General features: G+C 45.4%; 1 protein-coding gene across 3 annotated transcripts in view; it reads left to right on the top strand.

Moving 5' to 3' along the window:
* The window catches only part of epas1b (endothelial PAS domain protein 1b), a 42,441-nt gene extending 25,931 nt beyond the window's left edge, over positions 1-16,510 (top strand). For 2 of the 3 annotated variants that reach the window (XM_086175167.1, XM_086175185.1), the window contains exons 3-16: positions 2,022-2,200; positions 2,543-2,630; positions 4,401-4,519; positions 4,614-4,816; positions 8,983-9,089; positions 11,254-11,401; positions 11,481-11,689; positions 12,579-12,799; positions 12,904-13,017; positions 13,272-13,792; positions 13,996-14,089; positions 14,224-14,320; positions 14,398-14,493; positions 14,584-16,510. In XM_086175167.1, the coding sequence (XP_086031293.1) occupies positions 2,022-2,200; positions 2,543-2,630; positions 4,401-4,519; positions 4,614-4,816; positions 8,983-9,089; positions 11,254-11,401; positions 11,481-11,689; positions 12,579-12,799; positions 12,904-13,017; positions 13,272-13,792; positions 13,996-14,089; positions 14,224-14,320; positions 14,398-14,493; positions 14,584-14,735 (2,348 nt within the window). In that variant the 3' untranslated portion in view covers positions 14,736-16,510. The remainder of the gene's footprint in view (positions 1-2,021; positions 2,201-2,542; positions 2,631-4,400; positions 4,520-4,613; positions 4,817-8,982; positions 9,090-11,253; positions 11,402-11,480; positions 11,690-12,578; positions 12,800-12,903; positions 13,018-13,271; positions 13,793-13,995; positions 14,090-14,223; positions 14,321-14,397; positions 14,494-14,583) is intronic. The other variant, XM_086175177.1, reaches the window with a different exon arrangement.
* The last annotated feature ends 289 nt before the right edge of the window (positions 16,511-16,799 follow it).

Genomic DNA, 16,799 nt, shown 5'->3' with positions numbered 1-16,799 from the left:
AGGTGAAGATGTTTTCCAGATGATGCTCATACATGTGTGCGTGTTTGTTTGTGTGTGTGTGTGTGTGTGTGTGTGTGTGTGTGTGTGTGTGTGTGTGTGTGAGATGCAGCCCCGGCTTTATCGCGCCCGGCCTGATTGGCCGAGATGGAAGCCGAGATTGGAGAGGAAGCGAGCAGCTCTGCCCATCATTCGGCCGCCGCCGCTCCCGCTAGCCATAACAGCCCCCCTGCTTTGGCGCCAAACATGCCGGCACACACACACACACACACACACACACACACACGCACACACACACGCACACAGGCGCCGATATACACACACATATATAAATATCTATAAAAAAATCAACACGCCTGGAAGGTGTGGACCCACAGATTAAACACTGACACAGTTTCTGCGCCCCTCAGATTAAAACCTGGATTAGATCGCAAATTAATCCACGGCCGCCGTCCGAGAGATCGGAGATGTCCTGAGTGCCGCCGTGATACCATCGCGGTAATTACCGTGTAATTGCCGTGTAATTACATGTCGTTACTGTGTAATAACACAGACGCTAAGAAATATGTTAAGGCGTTGTTACGACCTCGCGGGCAAAAGTTTAAACCGTAATGGACACAGACGGAGTAAGTAAAGACGGGGTGGAGGGAATAAGCCCCGCCCCTTTTTTGGTCCAGCTGTCAATCAGAACATGTAATTACCATGTAATTACATGTTCTTATTGTGTAATAACACAAAGGCTATGACATATGTTAAGGCGGGGAAACTGTGTTGTTACTAGGTCTCGGGCAAAAGGTTAAACGGTGATGGATGGAGGCGGAGTTAGTAAATGAGGGGAGGAGGGACTAAGCCCCGCCCCTTTTTGGGTCCAGCTGTCAATCAGAAGCCGTGTAATTACCATGCTGTTAATGACATTACGTGTTGTTACTGTGTGATAACACAGAAGCTGGGAAATATGCTAAGGCAAGGAGAAACCACGTTGTTACGAAGTATGGAAACGAAATACGAACATAAGCCCCGCCCCTTTTTGGGTCTAGCTGTCAATCAGAAGCAAAAGTCTACCTTTTCTTATGCGCCGATTGTTAATCAAGAAAGAGAGCGGCTAGCACCGCATCTGCCGTCCATGACGGACCCCCCCCCCCTCACTCTGAAGGCCCCCCCCCACCCCGCTAACGCCGCCGCGGCCCATTATTTGGAAATGGGGCCGGTTACGCAACACAAGAACAACAAGGAAAAAAAAAAAGTGCAGCTCCGTCCAAATGACTGCTAATCACAGCTAAGTATTTAGGCCAAAGGTGCCGCCGGGCTCCGGACGGGACCCCGAGACCCCCCCCCCCCATACTCCCCCCCCGGGGGCCATGAGAAAGCCGCATGACCCTCTTGGGGCTTTACTCTAAAACAAAATATATATTATCATTATTTTTTTTGTAAGGCCATCTGGGCCCGGCTCCAGGGCCAGGGTCCCGGGGTCTCAGGGGACCTTTGAGAACCGACCTCTCTTATCTCAGGGAAGCACTGGAGGAACTGCGAGCTTCCCACCCTCCTCCTCCACATTGACTACTGGGCTTTGTTCACACACACACACACACACACACACACACATACACTCACGAACACACACTCCCCCATGCTGTGTGACAGTGGGCTCTTCACCTCTCGAGTTTCCAGTGTAAATGTTTGCACTGCCTCTTCTTCTTCTTCTAGTTCTGTTGCCGTCGGCAACCGAGCCGCCATTTTTTTTCAGGGGGGGGCTAAGTTCACGCTTATTAACTGAGGGGGCGGAGCCTAGGCTCAGGCCCGTGACATCACCGGAAAAACCAATGCTAATGTCCAGGCGTGGGTGCAGGCGGCCATATTGTGAGGTACACAGTGTTGATCCCCCCAAACTCATCGCTAAGTTGCTAATTTTGGAAGTGGCTAATGTCCAAATTAGCGCTCAGCTGCTATTAGCGATCTGTTTACCCCGAAACAGGAACTCCAGCACTCACAGTTGTGGTCACTAATATCCCCCCCTCCTCCTCCAGGTGGTAATGGCGGCGGCGGTGGCGGTGGCGGCGGTGGCGGCGGCGGCGGCGGTAGCGAAGACGAACAGATGGACAGCATGTACCTGAAATCTCTGGAGGGCTTTGTCACCGTGGTAACGTCCGACGGAGACATGATCTTCCTGTCCGAGAACATCAACAAGTTCATGGGGCTAACGCAGGTAACACGCTAGCAAAAGGAGGACGCCGTCGTCCTCGTTTCAACCCGCCGCTCCACGCTAGCGCTTCCAGGAAACGCTACCAGGAAGGCGAGAGGAACGCCGGAATCTTCTGTTCCACGCCGCCAGAATTGTTTTAAGGACATAATCATTCCTGTCGTAAAGTAATAAAGTTAAAAAAACATGTGCTTGTGAAAAATGGCCGACGCCAGCGGGGAAATCAACCAGGAAGTAAAGTCGCTTTTTGTGCATCCGACGGATCGGATCGTACCAATGTGGATTCTCCCGCGGGGGTGTGAGGGGGAGGAACTTTGCAATTTGACGGCGTTTTCCCGGTTTCCCCAGGTGGAGCTGACCGGACACAGCATCTTCGACTTCACCCACCCCTGTGACCACGAGGAGATCCGGGAGAACCTCAGTCTGAAGGGAGCCGGTCAGTCACACACACACACACACACACACACACACACACACACATCACTTGGGTTTTGCTCCGCCCCCTCCCACTCCCGATTGGACAATCACGGTGTAATCCAACACACTGATTTGCGATCAATTGACAGCCATATTGATTATGCTAATGTTAGCGGCGGCTAATTTTCCTGCTAAGTGATGCAGGAAAGTCATTATTTCTGTCTACGTTTCTATGATTGACAGCGAACCTTGGTGTCACCTGGTTTTAGCTCCACCCCTTCCCACTCCCGATTGGACAATCACGGTGTAATCCAACACGCTGAATTATGATCAATCGACAGCCATATTGATTATGCTAATGTTAGTGGCGGCTAATTTTCCTGCTAAGTGATGCAGGAAAGTCATTATTTCTGTCTACGTTTCTATGATTGACAGCTAACCCTGGTGTCACCTGGGTTTAGCTCCGCCCCTTCCAATTCGTGATTGGACAATCACGGCGCGTCCGTTAGCATCGGAACGCTACGTGACCAGGTGTTTATGTATTGTTGGTTCGGTTTGCTCCCGGGCGGTCGGAGACGGCGCCCGGGATGCTAACATTAGCGCGGGAGAGATGAAAGGGTTAATGCTAGGATGGGTGGAGGGGCTATTGTTACCCTGCTAGCACAACAACGCTATTATTATCATTCCGCAAGTTTTTCTTCGGGAACATGGGGGCAGAAGCAGTGTCCTCTACGGGGGGGGGGGGGGGGGGGGTCGACCCGGCGGGCAGCCAATCAGAGCGCAGGAGGCGGCGGTTACGTAATATTATCAAATAACCAGAGCCAGAGAACAGCAGGTCAGGGAGCGTATGCAGGAACGTAATGATAGATACCACTGAGTGTGTGTGTGTGTGTGTGTGTGTGTGTGTGTGCACGTTGGTATTATCTGTCATTCACACACACACTCATATGTCACATCAACAGGAGCGAAAGAATAACACACACATCCTGCAAAATGTTTGAAGTGTCTTTTTTCACACACACACACACACATGCGCACACACACACACACACTCTGCTGATAACGCTTATCAGCAGTGGCCGCAAAACACACAAATTCATAGTCCTAGTTCCCTCTTTACACACACACACACACACACACACACACACACACGTGCGCGCGCACTCAGACACACTTTCTTTCGGGGGGACGAGAGCAAGAATTGTTTCGGGGTGTTTGTTTTGTTCAAGTGTTTCAGATAAAGATGTGTGTGTGTGTGTGTGTGTGTGTGTGTGTGTGTGTGTGTGTGTGTGTGTTAAAAAACACACCTCAGGACCTCGCTGTGTGGCGGCAGCCTCGCGACTGAACTCTGACCTTGTGATGTAACAGCCGGGTCCAGTTTCGCGTCCACTGTGTGTGTGTGTGTGTGTGTGTGTGTGTGTGTGTGTGTGCACTAACCTCAAAAAAGGCAGATAAGATAAATACTTCATCATAATAATGTTTAATGACATCAAACCACTACATGATGTGGTAATAACACAATTCATCTGCTTATTACATTGTAATAACATAGTAATAATGTTTTTGTTAATGGGCAACATTAAAAATATGTGTTTCAAATTGTGAAAATAAATTTTGGCATATTTCAAATTTGAGGTATCAAAGCAGATGTGTGAAAACACCCCCTTGTGGCTCGCCGGCGCCCCCCGCAGGCGGAAACTGGCACTGCAAGAAAATACACAATAGAAAACTCACCATTATATGGATTTTTCTGGACGTTTTGTTTTTTTTTTCTGTACTGGTTACCTAGGCAACGGCTTTGGAAAGAAGCCCAAAGAGCTGAGCACGGAGCGGGACTTCTTCATGAGGATGAAATGCACGGTGACCACCAGGGGGCGCACCGTCAACCTCAAGTCAGCTAGCTGGAAGGTAAGCATTGTTTTCTTTTTTTTTTTTTTATTATTAGCATCCCGAGCGGTCTTGCTAATGCTAATGCTAATGCTAACCCCGCCCCCGGCCACAGGTGCTGCACTGCACGGGACACCTGAAGATGTACAACAACTGCCCCCCGCGGGTCCTGTGCGGCTTCAGGGAGCTACCGCTAACCTGCGCCGTGCTAATGTGCGAGCCCGTCCCGCACCCTTCCAACATCGACACGCCGCTCGACAGCAAGACCTTCCTCAGCAGACACAGCATGGACATGAAGTTCACTTACTGCGACGAGAGGTGGGCGCCGTTCTCCAGGGGTTCTCCAGGTTCCTCGGCATAAAATGCTAGAGGTCCAAAGGAGAACCCGAAATTGTAGAGATCCTAGAATGAGAGGGGGAATGACTTTGTCTCCATATGATGCATGAATGAATGAAATGGTTAGAAAATATATACTATAGGACATATTATGCTTGTTTTCATACTATATATACATATATATGTCCCCCCATATGTATATATGTATATATACATATACATATATATATGATCCATATATATATATAGATATACATATATATACTGCTCAAAAAAATAAAGGGAACACTTGAACAACACAATGTAACTCCAAGTCAATCCCACTTGTGTGAAATCATAGTGTCCACTCAGGAAGCAACACACATTCATTTGGACTTGTTTTAAGGACATTACATCAAAGTTGGATCAGCCTGGAGTTTGTTTTTACACTTTAATTTGGAGTGTGATTCTTATCCAGACCTCCATGGGTTGATACAATTGATTTCCATTGATCATTTTTGTGTGATTGTGTTGTCAGCACATTCAACTGTGTAAAGAGCAAAGTATTTCATAAGAATATTTCATTCATTTAGATCTGGGATGTGTTTTTTTAGGTGTTCCCTTTTTTTTTTTGAGCAGTGTATATACATATATATATATGGGGGTGATTTGTGTTGACGGCAATTCATTCATTCATTCATTCATTCATATAGTGTTATAAGTTTGTGCAAGACCGAGCTAACTGCTAACAGGCTGCTAACCGCTAGCCGAGTCGTGCTGCAGCATCCGTCACTGCGCCAGGTCCTCAACGTTTTTTGGGGGGATTTGTGTTTCCGGGCTGTTCCATCCTGAAATTCTTGAATAAGCGTCAGAGTCGTCAGCGTAGAGGATGAGTTTCAGGCTTTCCTGAGCAGAGCGGCTAAAAAACCGCTAAATAGAGGTTTTATTTTTGCGAATCAACATAACTCAACCATTAGCATCCAGGATTCATTGGTTTATAACTGGTTGCTATGGCAACGCCGCCATCGAAAACTGGAAACTCTAGAACCCCGACTTTTTTTTTTTTTTTTTTTTTGCTTTCCGGGCCGTAAACGTCCCCCTCGCTCGCTGGCACACGAGCGCCCACGTGCACGCGCACTGCTCATGCATGCCGACCGGTAATCTCTTCAAGCTGCTCACGAAGGACAAAGGTCTTATTTTGCAGAAAAGCGAAGGGGGGGAGATTTGTGTCGACGGCAAACAGTCGACCCCTTTTTAATTTTTTTTTTTTTTTTTCTGATTTCGCAATCGACGACTAAATCTTCTCTCCAATTACGTCAATTCATTTACGGAAGGTGCACCCCCTCACCCCCTCTCAGTAGAGGAAGTGGTTGCGAGGTGGGGGGGACGTGGAGGAAGTGGCGATGTCGGAAACGCAGATATTACGGATTAATACTTAACCCAACATGTGTCGTAAAACCCTTATTACCGTGTAATAAGCTGTGTTGTAATGACTTACGCGTTCAAAAATCTCATGAGGGGGAAGAGCGGGTCAGGGGATTTTGTTGGACCTCCCGGACACTAGGGGGCGCTGTTTCAGTTCCGGTCGAATTAGCACAGATTTCCAATATATACATTTATAAAATGTAGACACTTGTTGGGGGGGAAATAATAATAAAATAATAACAACAACAACAACAACAACAACAATAATAATAATAATAACAATAAGAAAATTATTATTATTATTGAACACACATACACTCAAACACACACACACACACCTTCCAATGACTGACATATCCCAGCTCACTCCATTAAATCTGTGAATAATTATTATTACCATTATCATAATTATTATTATAATTATTATTGTTAGTGTTATTGGGCTTTAGTTTGACATTCAAGGCATTTTTCTACATGTAAAATATAATAAAAAACAATACTGTGTTTAAAGATATGAATAATGATAAATAAAATAACGCGTGAACACCTTAAAATTATATAAAAGCATATACTAAAATATATACAAAGAAAACATTTATAATGATAACTTATGATGTGGTATGATAATATAATAAATATAGTATGAATAATTATGCCAATGAATAAAAAGTTTTATTTAATAGTTGTTGACAGTGATATATGAATCAATAATTTGATAATAATAATTATTACTATCACTATTGTCATTATTATTGTTATTATTATAGTTGTGCTTTAGTACATTGTGGGACCTTCAAAGAGATGTTTGAGGGATTTCAAATACTGTGTTTAAATATATGAATAATGATAATACATAAAATAATTAACATGAATACTATAAAAAAAATACAGTATTAGTATATAAGTAAAATAAATATATACTAAAATATACAATAAAAAAATGATAGTCATAACATGATAATATAATAAATATAGAATGAAAAATCAAGCTTTAAACTTATTTAATAGCAGTTGTCTGTATTATGATGATTCATATTAATCAAGCCATAATGATGATAATAATAATAATTATAATAATATAGTTGCTTTTACTGCCGTCGTCAGCTGCTCACTGGTCCCCCTAGTGGCCGATGCTGGAATTGCAGGTGGCGTTTCGTTGCGGCCGTTTGTCGTCTTTTCGTCGTGAGAGGTTGAGACGCAGAGGAGACGGTCTCTGGACGTTTCTTTTCATCGCTTTTTACATCATCTCGTACAAATTTGGAAGAAAAAGATGGGTAATCTTCATTAGAAGAGCAAAGTTTTGCCTTAGAACCCCTAGGACACACGAGAACGACATTTAAATATCTAAACGACTTCTCGTTGCATTTTTAATGAAGAACATCAAATATTTTCTTTCAAAATAAAAGCATCAATTATTTATTGATTCGTCCTGTTAATAGTAGAGCCTTTAAACCCTGGATACGACCTTTCCGATCCACTTCCTGCAAAGGGGGGACTTACACACACACACACACACACACACACACACACACACACACACAGGAGTTTCCATGTAAACCGCCGTCGCTCTGCATGGCCGTCCCGTCCGGACGCCGCGGGCCCGAAACCGCATTCCCCCTTAAAAAAAACAGCAGCCGGTGTTTGTCCCGCGGCCGGCGCCCGGAGGTCACTTCCTGTTCTCGCTCTGGATTTATCTTCTCACAGGACCGGACGTTCAGGCCTTCGGCGAGGGGGGGGGGGAGGGCGGGGGGGGGGGGGCGATTTCTGAAAATTCATGTAAAATATTCAAAAAAAAAAAAAAAAAAAAAAAAAAAAGGGTCGTCTGTTGCCATGGCAACACCATTTAATCCCGCCCCCAGCGTCTTTTTAAGGAAACCTCTTCAATTTGGCAAATAAATAATAATTCACTCATTAATAGCAGCATTGAGTGCAATTTGTGCTGTAAAACACAATTTACAAATCATGAGTTTCTTGTGAAAATTAATTGTATTATTGTTATTATTAATAGACGTATGATTGTAGTTTTTTGTTGTTGTTATGCCAGTGAAAATAATGACTTGCACTTGTAATTTTTATTAACTTGAATTAAAAAATGAATTTATGAGTTAATGAATTTATATGGTAAAATTCTTGAACAGGTTATTATTATTATTATTATTATTGTTATCGTTATGGTTGTTGTTGTTATGATGGTGAAAATAATGAATCATAAATCAGGAACTCCTTGTACATGTATTTTTTAATCATTATTATGATGGTTATTATTATTGTTGCTTTTATATTACTAAAATACATTTATAAAAATAAATAGTAAAGTCCTTGTATGTCACTATTATTTTTATTATCGGAAATTAATAAAATAATGAATTTCAAATGGTAAAGTTCTAGTACAAGTCATTATTATTATTATTTTTATTATTATTATTATAAAAAATGACGTATAAATAATGAAATCCTTGCACATTTTATTATTATATTATTTATATCTTCAAACAATAATTCATTTTAAAGTCCTTGCATATGTCATTATCATTATTATGGTTATTATCATTTAAAAAAAAAAAGAATAATAAATAATTTCCTGGCACATCATCATTATCATGATTATTATTATTATTCTTGTGAGGAGATTAACCTTTCCAGGAAAGCTGCTGCACCTCCTCCTTCTCGTCCAAGAGATCTTGGAAACCTTTAAAAGTGTGTGTGTGTGTGTGTGTGTGTGTGTGTGTGTGTGTTACCCTCAGGGTGACGGAGTTAATAGGCTACACACCCGAGGATCTGCTGGGCCGCTCCGTCTACGACTTCTACCATGCCCTGGACTCGGACGGCGTCACCAAGAGCCACCACAACTGTGAGGGGGCACACACACACACACACACACACACACACACACACACACACACACACACACACACAGAGAGGTGTCCAGGAACCCCACGTTTATCAGCTTTGCTTGTACATGGGTGTGTGTCTGCTGTGTGTGTGTGTGTGTGTGTGTGTGTGTGTGTGTGTGTGTGTGTGTGTGTGTGTGTGTCAACAATGAGGAAGAGCTCCACGCCCCGTGGAAACAACACAACAATGGCTGGAAAAACAGCAGGACGGGATTCTATTGATCTTTTTTGGAAAATAAAAACCATGAAACGGTTCTAGTGATAAACAAAATCAAAAATATTTCAAAAATGATAATAAATAATATAATAAATCATAATATAAGATAATATAACATGTTATATTATATTATATGATATACTGTAATGCACCATAATATAAAATGATATAATGTATTCTAATATACTGTGAAATTATACTGTAGAATTTACTAAGGATTATCATATAATGTAATACGAAATATAATGTAATATGTTTTATATGATATAATACATTATTATAGAAAAGCATCAAATATATTATATAATATAACATAATATAATACGATATGTTCATAAATGTAATTCAGTATAATAGGCAGTTTAATAGAATGTAATATCGTATGATATAAATCAGTATCATAGAACAAAATTATATAATGTTATATAGAATAAATTTAAATACTGTGATAAAATATATCTGGTATCTGGTACAATAATGTTAATTGACATTATAACAATACAATATATTGAATAATAACAATATAAAGAATTATAAAGCTATTATGTAATATATTTTCATATAATTTAATTTAAGTGTTATATACAAATGTAATACAAAGATAATATATGTTCTACTAATGTTATTTATCATGATAGACAACTTAATGGAATGTAACATAATATGATATATTTATGAAATAATATGTGGTACTAAATGTTATTTGACATTGTATCAATATAATATAATGAATATTAATAATATAATGAATTTCAATTGGTATCATATAATGTAATATAAATTCATATAATTAAAGTTATTAAATTTAGTAATTATTTGGTAATTAAATTATACATAATTTATTCAAATATAATATAATACAATAGACACATTACCTGTAAAATCTAACCCCTTTGAATTGTCGCCATCTGCTGGTAAAATCCCAAAACATGTTTCCCTTTCAACGGCTGCGCACGAGCAAGTGACCTAACACCTCAGTGTGTGTGTGTGTGTGTGTGTGTGTGTGTGTGTGTGTGTGTGTGTGTGTGTGTGTGTGTGTGTGTGTGCAGAGCGGTGCATTAAGATATCAGTTATTACATCAGGGCCTGACAAGGTCTGAACATCTGTTAGCACAAACACGAACGCAGTCCACATGGGACCAGGTGGCCTCTATTACATCCTAATGGCCGTGTGTGTGTGTGTGTGTGTGTGTGTGTGTGTGTGTGTGTGTGTGTGTGTGTGTGTGGTCTGTCACTATTGTTCAGAGCAACAATTTAGTGTTGTCTGGTTTCGAGAAAAGCCATGACTCTTCATAGCCTGTTCTCTACACACACACACACACACACACACACACACACACACACACACACACACAGGTGACCCAGCGTGACCAGCGCATGCTGCAGCTCTGTGGCGTCCCGGCTCTCTTTCCCACGCCAGGGGCTGATCCCTGGACGGCGGCCAGGACGTCTTTTCCCTCCCGACCTCAACAATAAAAGCCCGGCAAAATAGAAACAAACAAAAAAATAAAATAAATACATAAAAAAATAAATACATAAAAAAATAAACGTATAAACAAATACATGCAAAACATCCTTTTGCTCAAACGGGGAATTGGCGGAGGGGATTTTCTGTTTTTTTTTTTCTTGTTCAGACGGGCCCATGTCACAGTGACCTCACACACACACACACACACACATATGTGCGCACACACACACACACACACACACATTGGATCCACAACCAACACATCCAGAATCGCTTCTCTCCCGGTAGAAAGCGCAACTTCCTGTTTCGCCATCCATGTGCTCTTATTTTGAAGGAGCAGACAGGAAGTGTGGTGTTTGGTCGCTTCGGGTAACTTGACGACCAGGCTGGAGTGGTTTTAAGCTGTGGATCTTCTCACTCCTCTTCCTCCTCTTCTTCAGTGTGCACCAAGGGTCAGGCCGTCAGCGGCCAGTACCGCATGCTAGCCAAGAACGGCGGCTACGTCTGGGTGGAAACTCAGGGGACGGTCATCTACAACAGCCGCAACTCGCAGCCGCAGTGCATCGTCTGCGTGAACTTCGTCCTCAGGTAAGACCTCCACCTCCACCTTTGCTGCACCTCGGTATCTCCACCCGCACTTACGTCCGTCCTCCACCTGCGCCCCCAGCAACATCGAGGAGAAGTCGATGATCTTCTCACTGGAGCAGACGGAGTCCCTGCTGAAGCCCTGCCACATGGGTAGCTTCTTCAGCGCCGGCGGCGCCACCGTGATGGAGGAGCCCGGCGAGGCGCTCTTCACCAAGCTGAAGGAGGAGCCTGAGGAGCTGGCCCAGCTGGCGCCCACAGCCGGGGACACCATCATCTCCCTGGACTTCGGTCTGCACCTCCTTGTCGTAACCTGCCGCTAGCTGTCGCGAACTTGTCCGTCATCTTGTATGCTTAGAAAGAGTGCAGCAGTTGCAGTATTAGCCTCAAGAATGGTGGTAAAGAAGAACTGAGAAGGTCTGAGGGAGCTGCATTAATCCTTTGTAGACCTAGAAAAGGCATACCTCAGGGTGCAGAGAGAGGAACTCTTGTATTGCACAAGGAAGTGGCAGTTTGATTGGTGCAGGACATGTATGCTCGGTAGTGCTGAAGGTGTGACAGAGAGATGGGACTCCATCAGGGATCAGCTCTGAGCCCCTTCTTGTTTGCAGTGGTGATGGACAGGCTGAAAGTTGAGGATAGACAGGAATCCCCATGGATCATGATGTTTGCAGATGACACTATAATCTGTAGTGAGAGCAGGAACAGGGGGAGGGACATCCAGAAAGGGAGAGGTATGCTCTCTGGTGAGATTACAAGGGATGGAGATAAAGTCCAGTCCAGAGCCTACAAGTCCAGGGGGTCTAGAGGAAGACCAAAGAGAAGATTTATGGGTGTAGTGAAAGAGGAGATGAAGGTAGTAGTTGTCAGAAGATGATGGAGGAGGTAGATTCACTGTGGTGACCCCTGAAGGGAGCAGCCTAAAGGAAGTAAAGAAGATAAAGGCTTATTTATAGATGTATACTATACATGTTTACATATTGTCAGAGTTTGATCGCCCTTCAAGCCAAAACGGCGGGATGTGCCGCTAACTTCTGCTAGCTTATTTTATGTATTCAGGATCCAAAATGAACAATCAATTGTGCTGATTTTATAAATCGCAAGAGGTTTGCTAACTCCACCCTCCACAGACATACGCTATTGTGCAGATGCTAGTCAGCTAACTGGCCTTTCTTCACAGAAGGCCGCCCTCATTTCGAAGAACCCCAGCAGGCCACGGCGTACAGCACCGTGTCGGTCCCTGCCATGCCCCCGCCGGGGCCGCCGTCCTGGGTAGCCGAGGGCCACAAGACCGCCTCGGCCCCCGGCCCCGGGGACATGGCTAGCATGGGCAGCACCTTTAGCGTGCCGCAGAGGCCGCCGCCGTGCAGCGCCACGCCGAGCCTCAGTAGTTGTTCCACGGTGAGGACCGTCATCGGACTCGTGGCTTGAGGGGGCCAAAGGTCAAAGGTTATTCCGTCATCCCTCCGACGCCATCCGTCATCTTTGCCCCTCCGTCCCTGCAGCCCAGCAGCCCAGGTGACTACTACAGCTCCGTGGAGACCAACCTGAAGGTAGAGCTGACGGAGAAGCTGTTCGCCTTGGACACGGAGAGCAGCAGCAGCCCCGCCAACACGGAGGTGACTTCCTCCTTCTATCCGGTATCTGCGGCGCTTTCAGCGCTGAGCTTGTGAAGGCGGTGCAGAAGTTGTACTCAAATAGGACTATAGATGCAGGGAATCAGAAGCGGTATGCTTCACCATTGGATGGTGGTCACCATTGTTGACCAGTGCAGGTTAAACCCCGCCTCAGCTGTTGTTAGCCGCCTCCCCTCCACCAACCCTGTGGTCTCAACTGAATAAACGAGTGCTTAATCACGGTGTCCTTTCCGCAGAGGGACTTGAGCGACTTGGATCTGGAGACTTTAGCTCCTTACATTCCGATGGATGGTGAGGATTTCCAGCTGAATCCTATCATCCCCAAGTCAGAGCCCATGGAGGGCGCCCCCGTGGGGCCCATGGGGGGCGGGGGACCCGGCGGCCTCCAGCAGGCCCACCAGCCTGCCCAGCAGAGCTTCAGCAACATCGCCAGCCTCTTCCAGCCGCTGGCCTCGCCGTCGCAGCCGCAGGGCCACTACCGGCCCCAGCCGGCGGCGGCCTGGCATGTCGGGGAAAAGAGGGGGTCCGGCCAGGGGGCGGGCGCTTACGTGATGGGCCACATGCAGAACCCACCCTACCAGGCGCCGGCCAGCACCCCTCTGTCCTCCATGGGTGGCAGGCAAAACCTGCTGTGGCCACCAGACCCCCTGCTAACCTACCAACAGCAGCCCCCGGCCAGCGAGGCCTACCCGATGGAGGCGAGGGAGGCCCGTCCGTCCTGCCAGCAGAACATGCCGCATGCCATGCAGACGAAGCGGTGAGCATCCAATAACAGACACTTGGAACCCTTTGAACCGACATTGGATCACTTATGCTAAGCTAACAAGCGATGGGTGTCGAAAGACATGTGCCGTCCGATATCTCGTTTTACTCGGGGGATCGTGGCGGACGTTTTACTGTAGCTAATGTGGAGCTACAAAGCATTGAGAAAACTGTGTGTGTGTGTGTGTGTGTTTGCAGGTCCATTGACGGTTATATACAGGACTACAGAGACACAAGCCCCGCCCATATGGCCGTGGCCAAGAGCATCAAGCGCCCCTTCACCCAGATGGCCGTGAGTTTTGACGTGTTTTCGCTTATTCGTTCCCTTCCTGTGTTTTCATTGTCCGACGCTACGTACGGTGTAGCGTGTTAGCATGTCCTGGAGTGGATTCATGTGATGAATCAACCGGATTTTCCCCGGTCCAGCAGGGGGAGAACAAGCCGCCGCAAAGCTTATGGAAGAAGATGCGGAGCGACAGCTGCGCCGCCATGGACCGCTCCCTCAGCGCCGGATCGCTTGCAGGTACGGGCCTCCGAGGCTGCGAGCTAGCATTAGCGCTTTTCATTCCCCGGCGTTCTTAGCGGTTGTCGTCTCGGCAGAACCGGGGCTGGAGAGGATGATGCCCGGCGGCGCGTCGGCGGTCCTCAACTCCCTGCGGCAGCACAGGAAGTCGCAGTTTCCCAGTAGCGAAATGGGTGAGTCTGCAAACGGCGCTAGAGAAACGCCATGAGCTTGTCGATGGCGTGACGGCCTGGAACTTCATCTCTCCATCTGCTGCTCCTCAGGTTTCGCTAGCCGCCTGCTCGGCCCCTCTTTTGAGGCCTCCTGCCTGCCGGAGTTGACCCGCTACGACTGCGAGGTGAACGTGCCTCTGCAGGGAAACCTGCACCTCCTCCAGGGCTGCGACCTGCTGAGAGCCCTGGACCAGGCCTCCTAGAGGCTCCGCCCCCAACGCCGACCCGGACCCAGACTCGCCGACCCGGCTAGCCAAAACCCAGGCCGTCGCCTTTCACAATGAGCTAACTTTAGCGGGCAGAGTTCCGCGTCCTTGTAGTTCCACCTGCTAACAAGGTGAGACACCAGGGTCTACCATTTTTTATTTTATTTTTTTTTTTATTATCGGAACGGGAACAAAAATGCGGGAATAAAAAAAACAACGCGTAGCCTCGCGATCTGGAATCGGGTCACGCTTCCGGTCAAATAAAGGGGTCATAAACAACCTGCCTTAAAATCCCGGACGCCAACAGACACGCCGCCAGTTGGCGAGACTCTGAGGTCGGGCGCCATCGGAAAAAAAATGTTCTCACACACACACACACACACACATAAATACGGCCTTAGCCCCGCCCCCAACATCCGTACACACACCGCCGGACCAGCGATTAGACCGAGCCCGCTTTTTTTTTTTTTTTTAGTCTTTAAGAGTCTTAAGATTCTGTTTATTGATTCCCAAAGGTCAAAGGTCATTGGGCTTTTCAACGACCTCCCCCACACACACACACACACACACCGCCTGTTGTTTCTATGACGACGATGACGAGAATCAGGCGCTCAAAGAAGAGCCGATTAGCTTTTATCCTGGAAGTATTCGATTACAAACAGTATTTTTCAAAGTTTTACATAAAATACGAAAGTACCTCTGTGTCCAATCGGCAGATTTTTATCTAATTTATTTTCAACCGAGAAAATCGCTTTTATTTCAGTGAATAAGGAAAAACTTTTGGAATCAATAAGCAGAAATCGTCGCTGTCGATCGACGAGGCCGGATGGGCGGGGGCGTTTCCACGGCAACGCAATTTGTCGTCGGGGACGCCCCTTTTTCCCGTCACTTATAAGGAGCCGTTTTTGTTTTTTTTTTTTTTTTATTTTGTTTTTTTTTTTTTACAAAACCATGTATTACGATGTAGCTACAGTTACCATAGCGCGCGTCATTTTAATCCAGACTGACGGGTCGCGGAGTTTTTCTCAGTTTCGTTCTCTACTACTACTGTCTCACATACACGCGTAATAACCATGTAATACACTACACGTACTCAGATTTATTTTTGTTTTTTTTTTTTATTTTAAATACTGTATTGGATTTACCGTACCTGACTCTCTCTCTCTTATTCTCTCTCTCTTCTTTTCTGTCTTTTACCCGGTCAGGTGACTAGCTTGTGCGGCTACAGGGTCGTTTTGTTGTTGTTGTCGTTCCTCCATGTGCAATTACTCGTTTGAGCTAAAGCCTTGTTAGCGTCGTCGGAGCCCGTTTTCTTCGCAGCGCTGAGCTTCCGCAAGGATATCTTGACCACACACACACACACACACACATACACACATACACACTCGCACGCACGCTTAGGTATTTTCGGCTTGCACACTTGAATCCAGTAATAACAGTGGCGTTTCAGTGGCAGTGGACTTGAGTTAGCGCGTTAGCACGACTTAGCATGTTTGCCGCCACGCACCACTTCAATCAGGGTTTTCCGAATTTTTTAAAAAGCTCCGCTAAATCATTAACCGCCATGTATTGTAGCGCTACAGTGCTAAGTACCTTTGGGCTTTGCTAGCTAGCCCATCGTTGGGTACAGTATATATTTGTAAATAGCAGAGGCCTTGTTACGGCGCGGATTAGCGGCCTGCGAAGAGGCCAATGGGAAGCCCTTTTAACATTTAGCTAGCGGCGTATAACAATTGTAGATACCAAAAAAGAAAAAATTTAAAAAAAGAAAATTTCAAGCTAACATGTCGATGATGTCGTTTTTCCACTTCGAGCCATTTCTATTTAACTCCAGGGTTTTTTTTCGTTTCCCAAATTAGCTGGCAGCCTTTTAGCGTCATTTTGTGACACCGCTAACCGATCGACCAATCACGACACCCGCAGAAATATTCAGTTCTATGAATATTAGGATATTAAGTATGTCGGATGATGGAATTAAAGATGTTTTAAGTTTTACCGTAAACGCCGCGCGGCATCAGCTAGCTAACGCTTCCGCTAACCTCCCCTCCCCCCTCCAAAATT

The sequence above is a fragment of the Fistularia commersonii genome, chromosome 2 (genome assembly GCF_037954325.1).
Source record: "Fistularia commersonii isolate RoL2024-O1a breed Wild chromosome 2, RoL_Fcom_v1.0, whole genome shotgun sequence".
NCBI lineage: Eukaryota > Metazoa > Chordata > Actinopteri > Syngnathiformes > Fistulariidae > Fistularia > Fistularia commersonii.
This window is presented reverse-complemented; position numbering and strand designations above follow the sequence as displayed.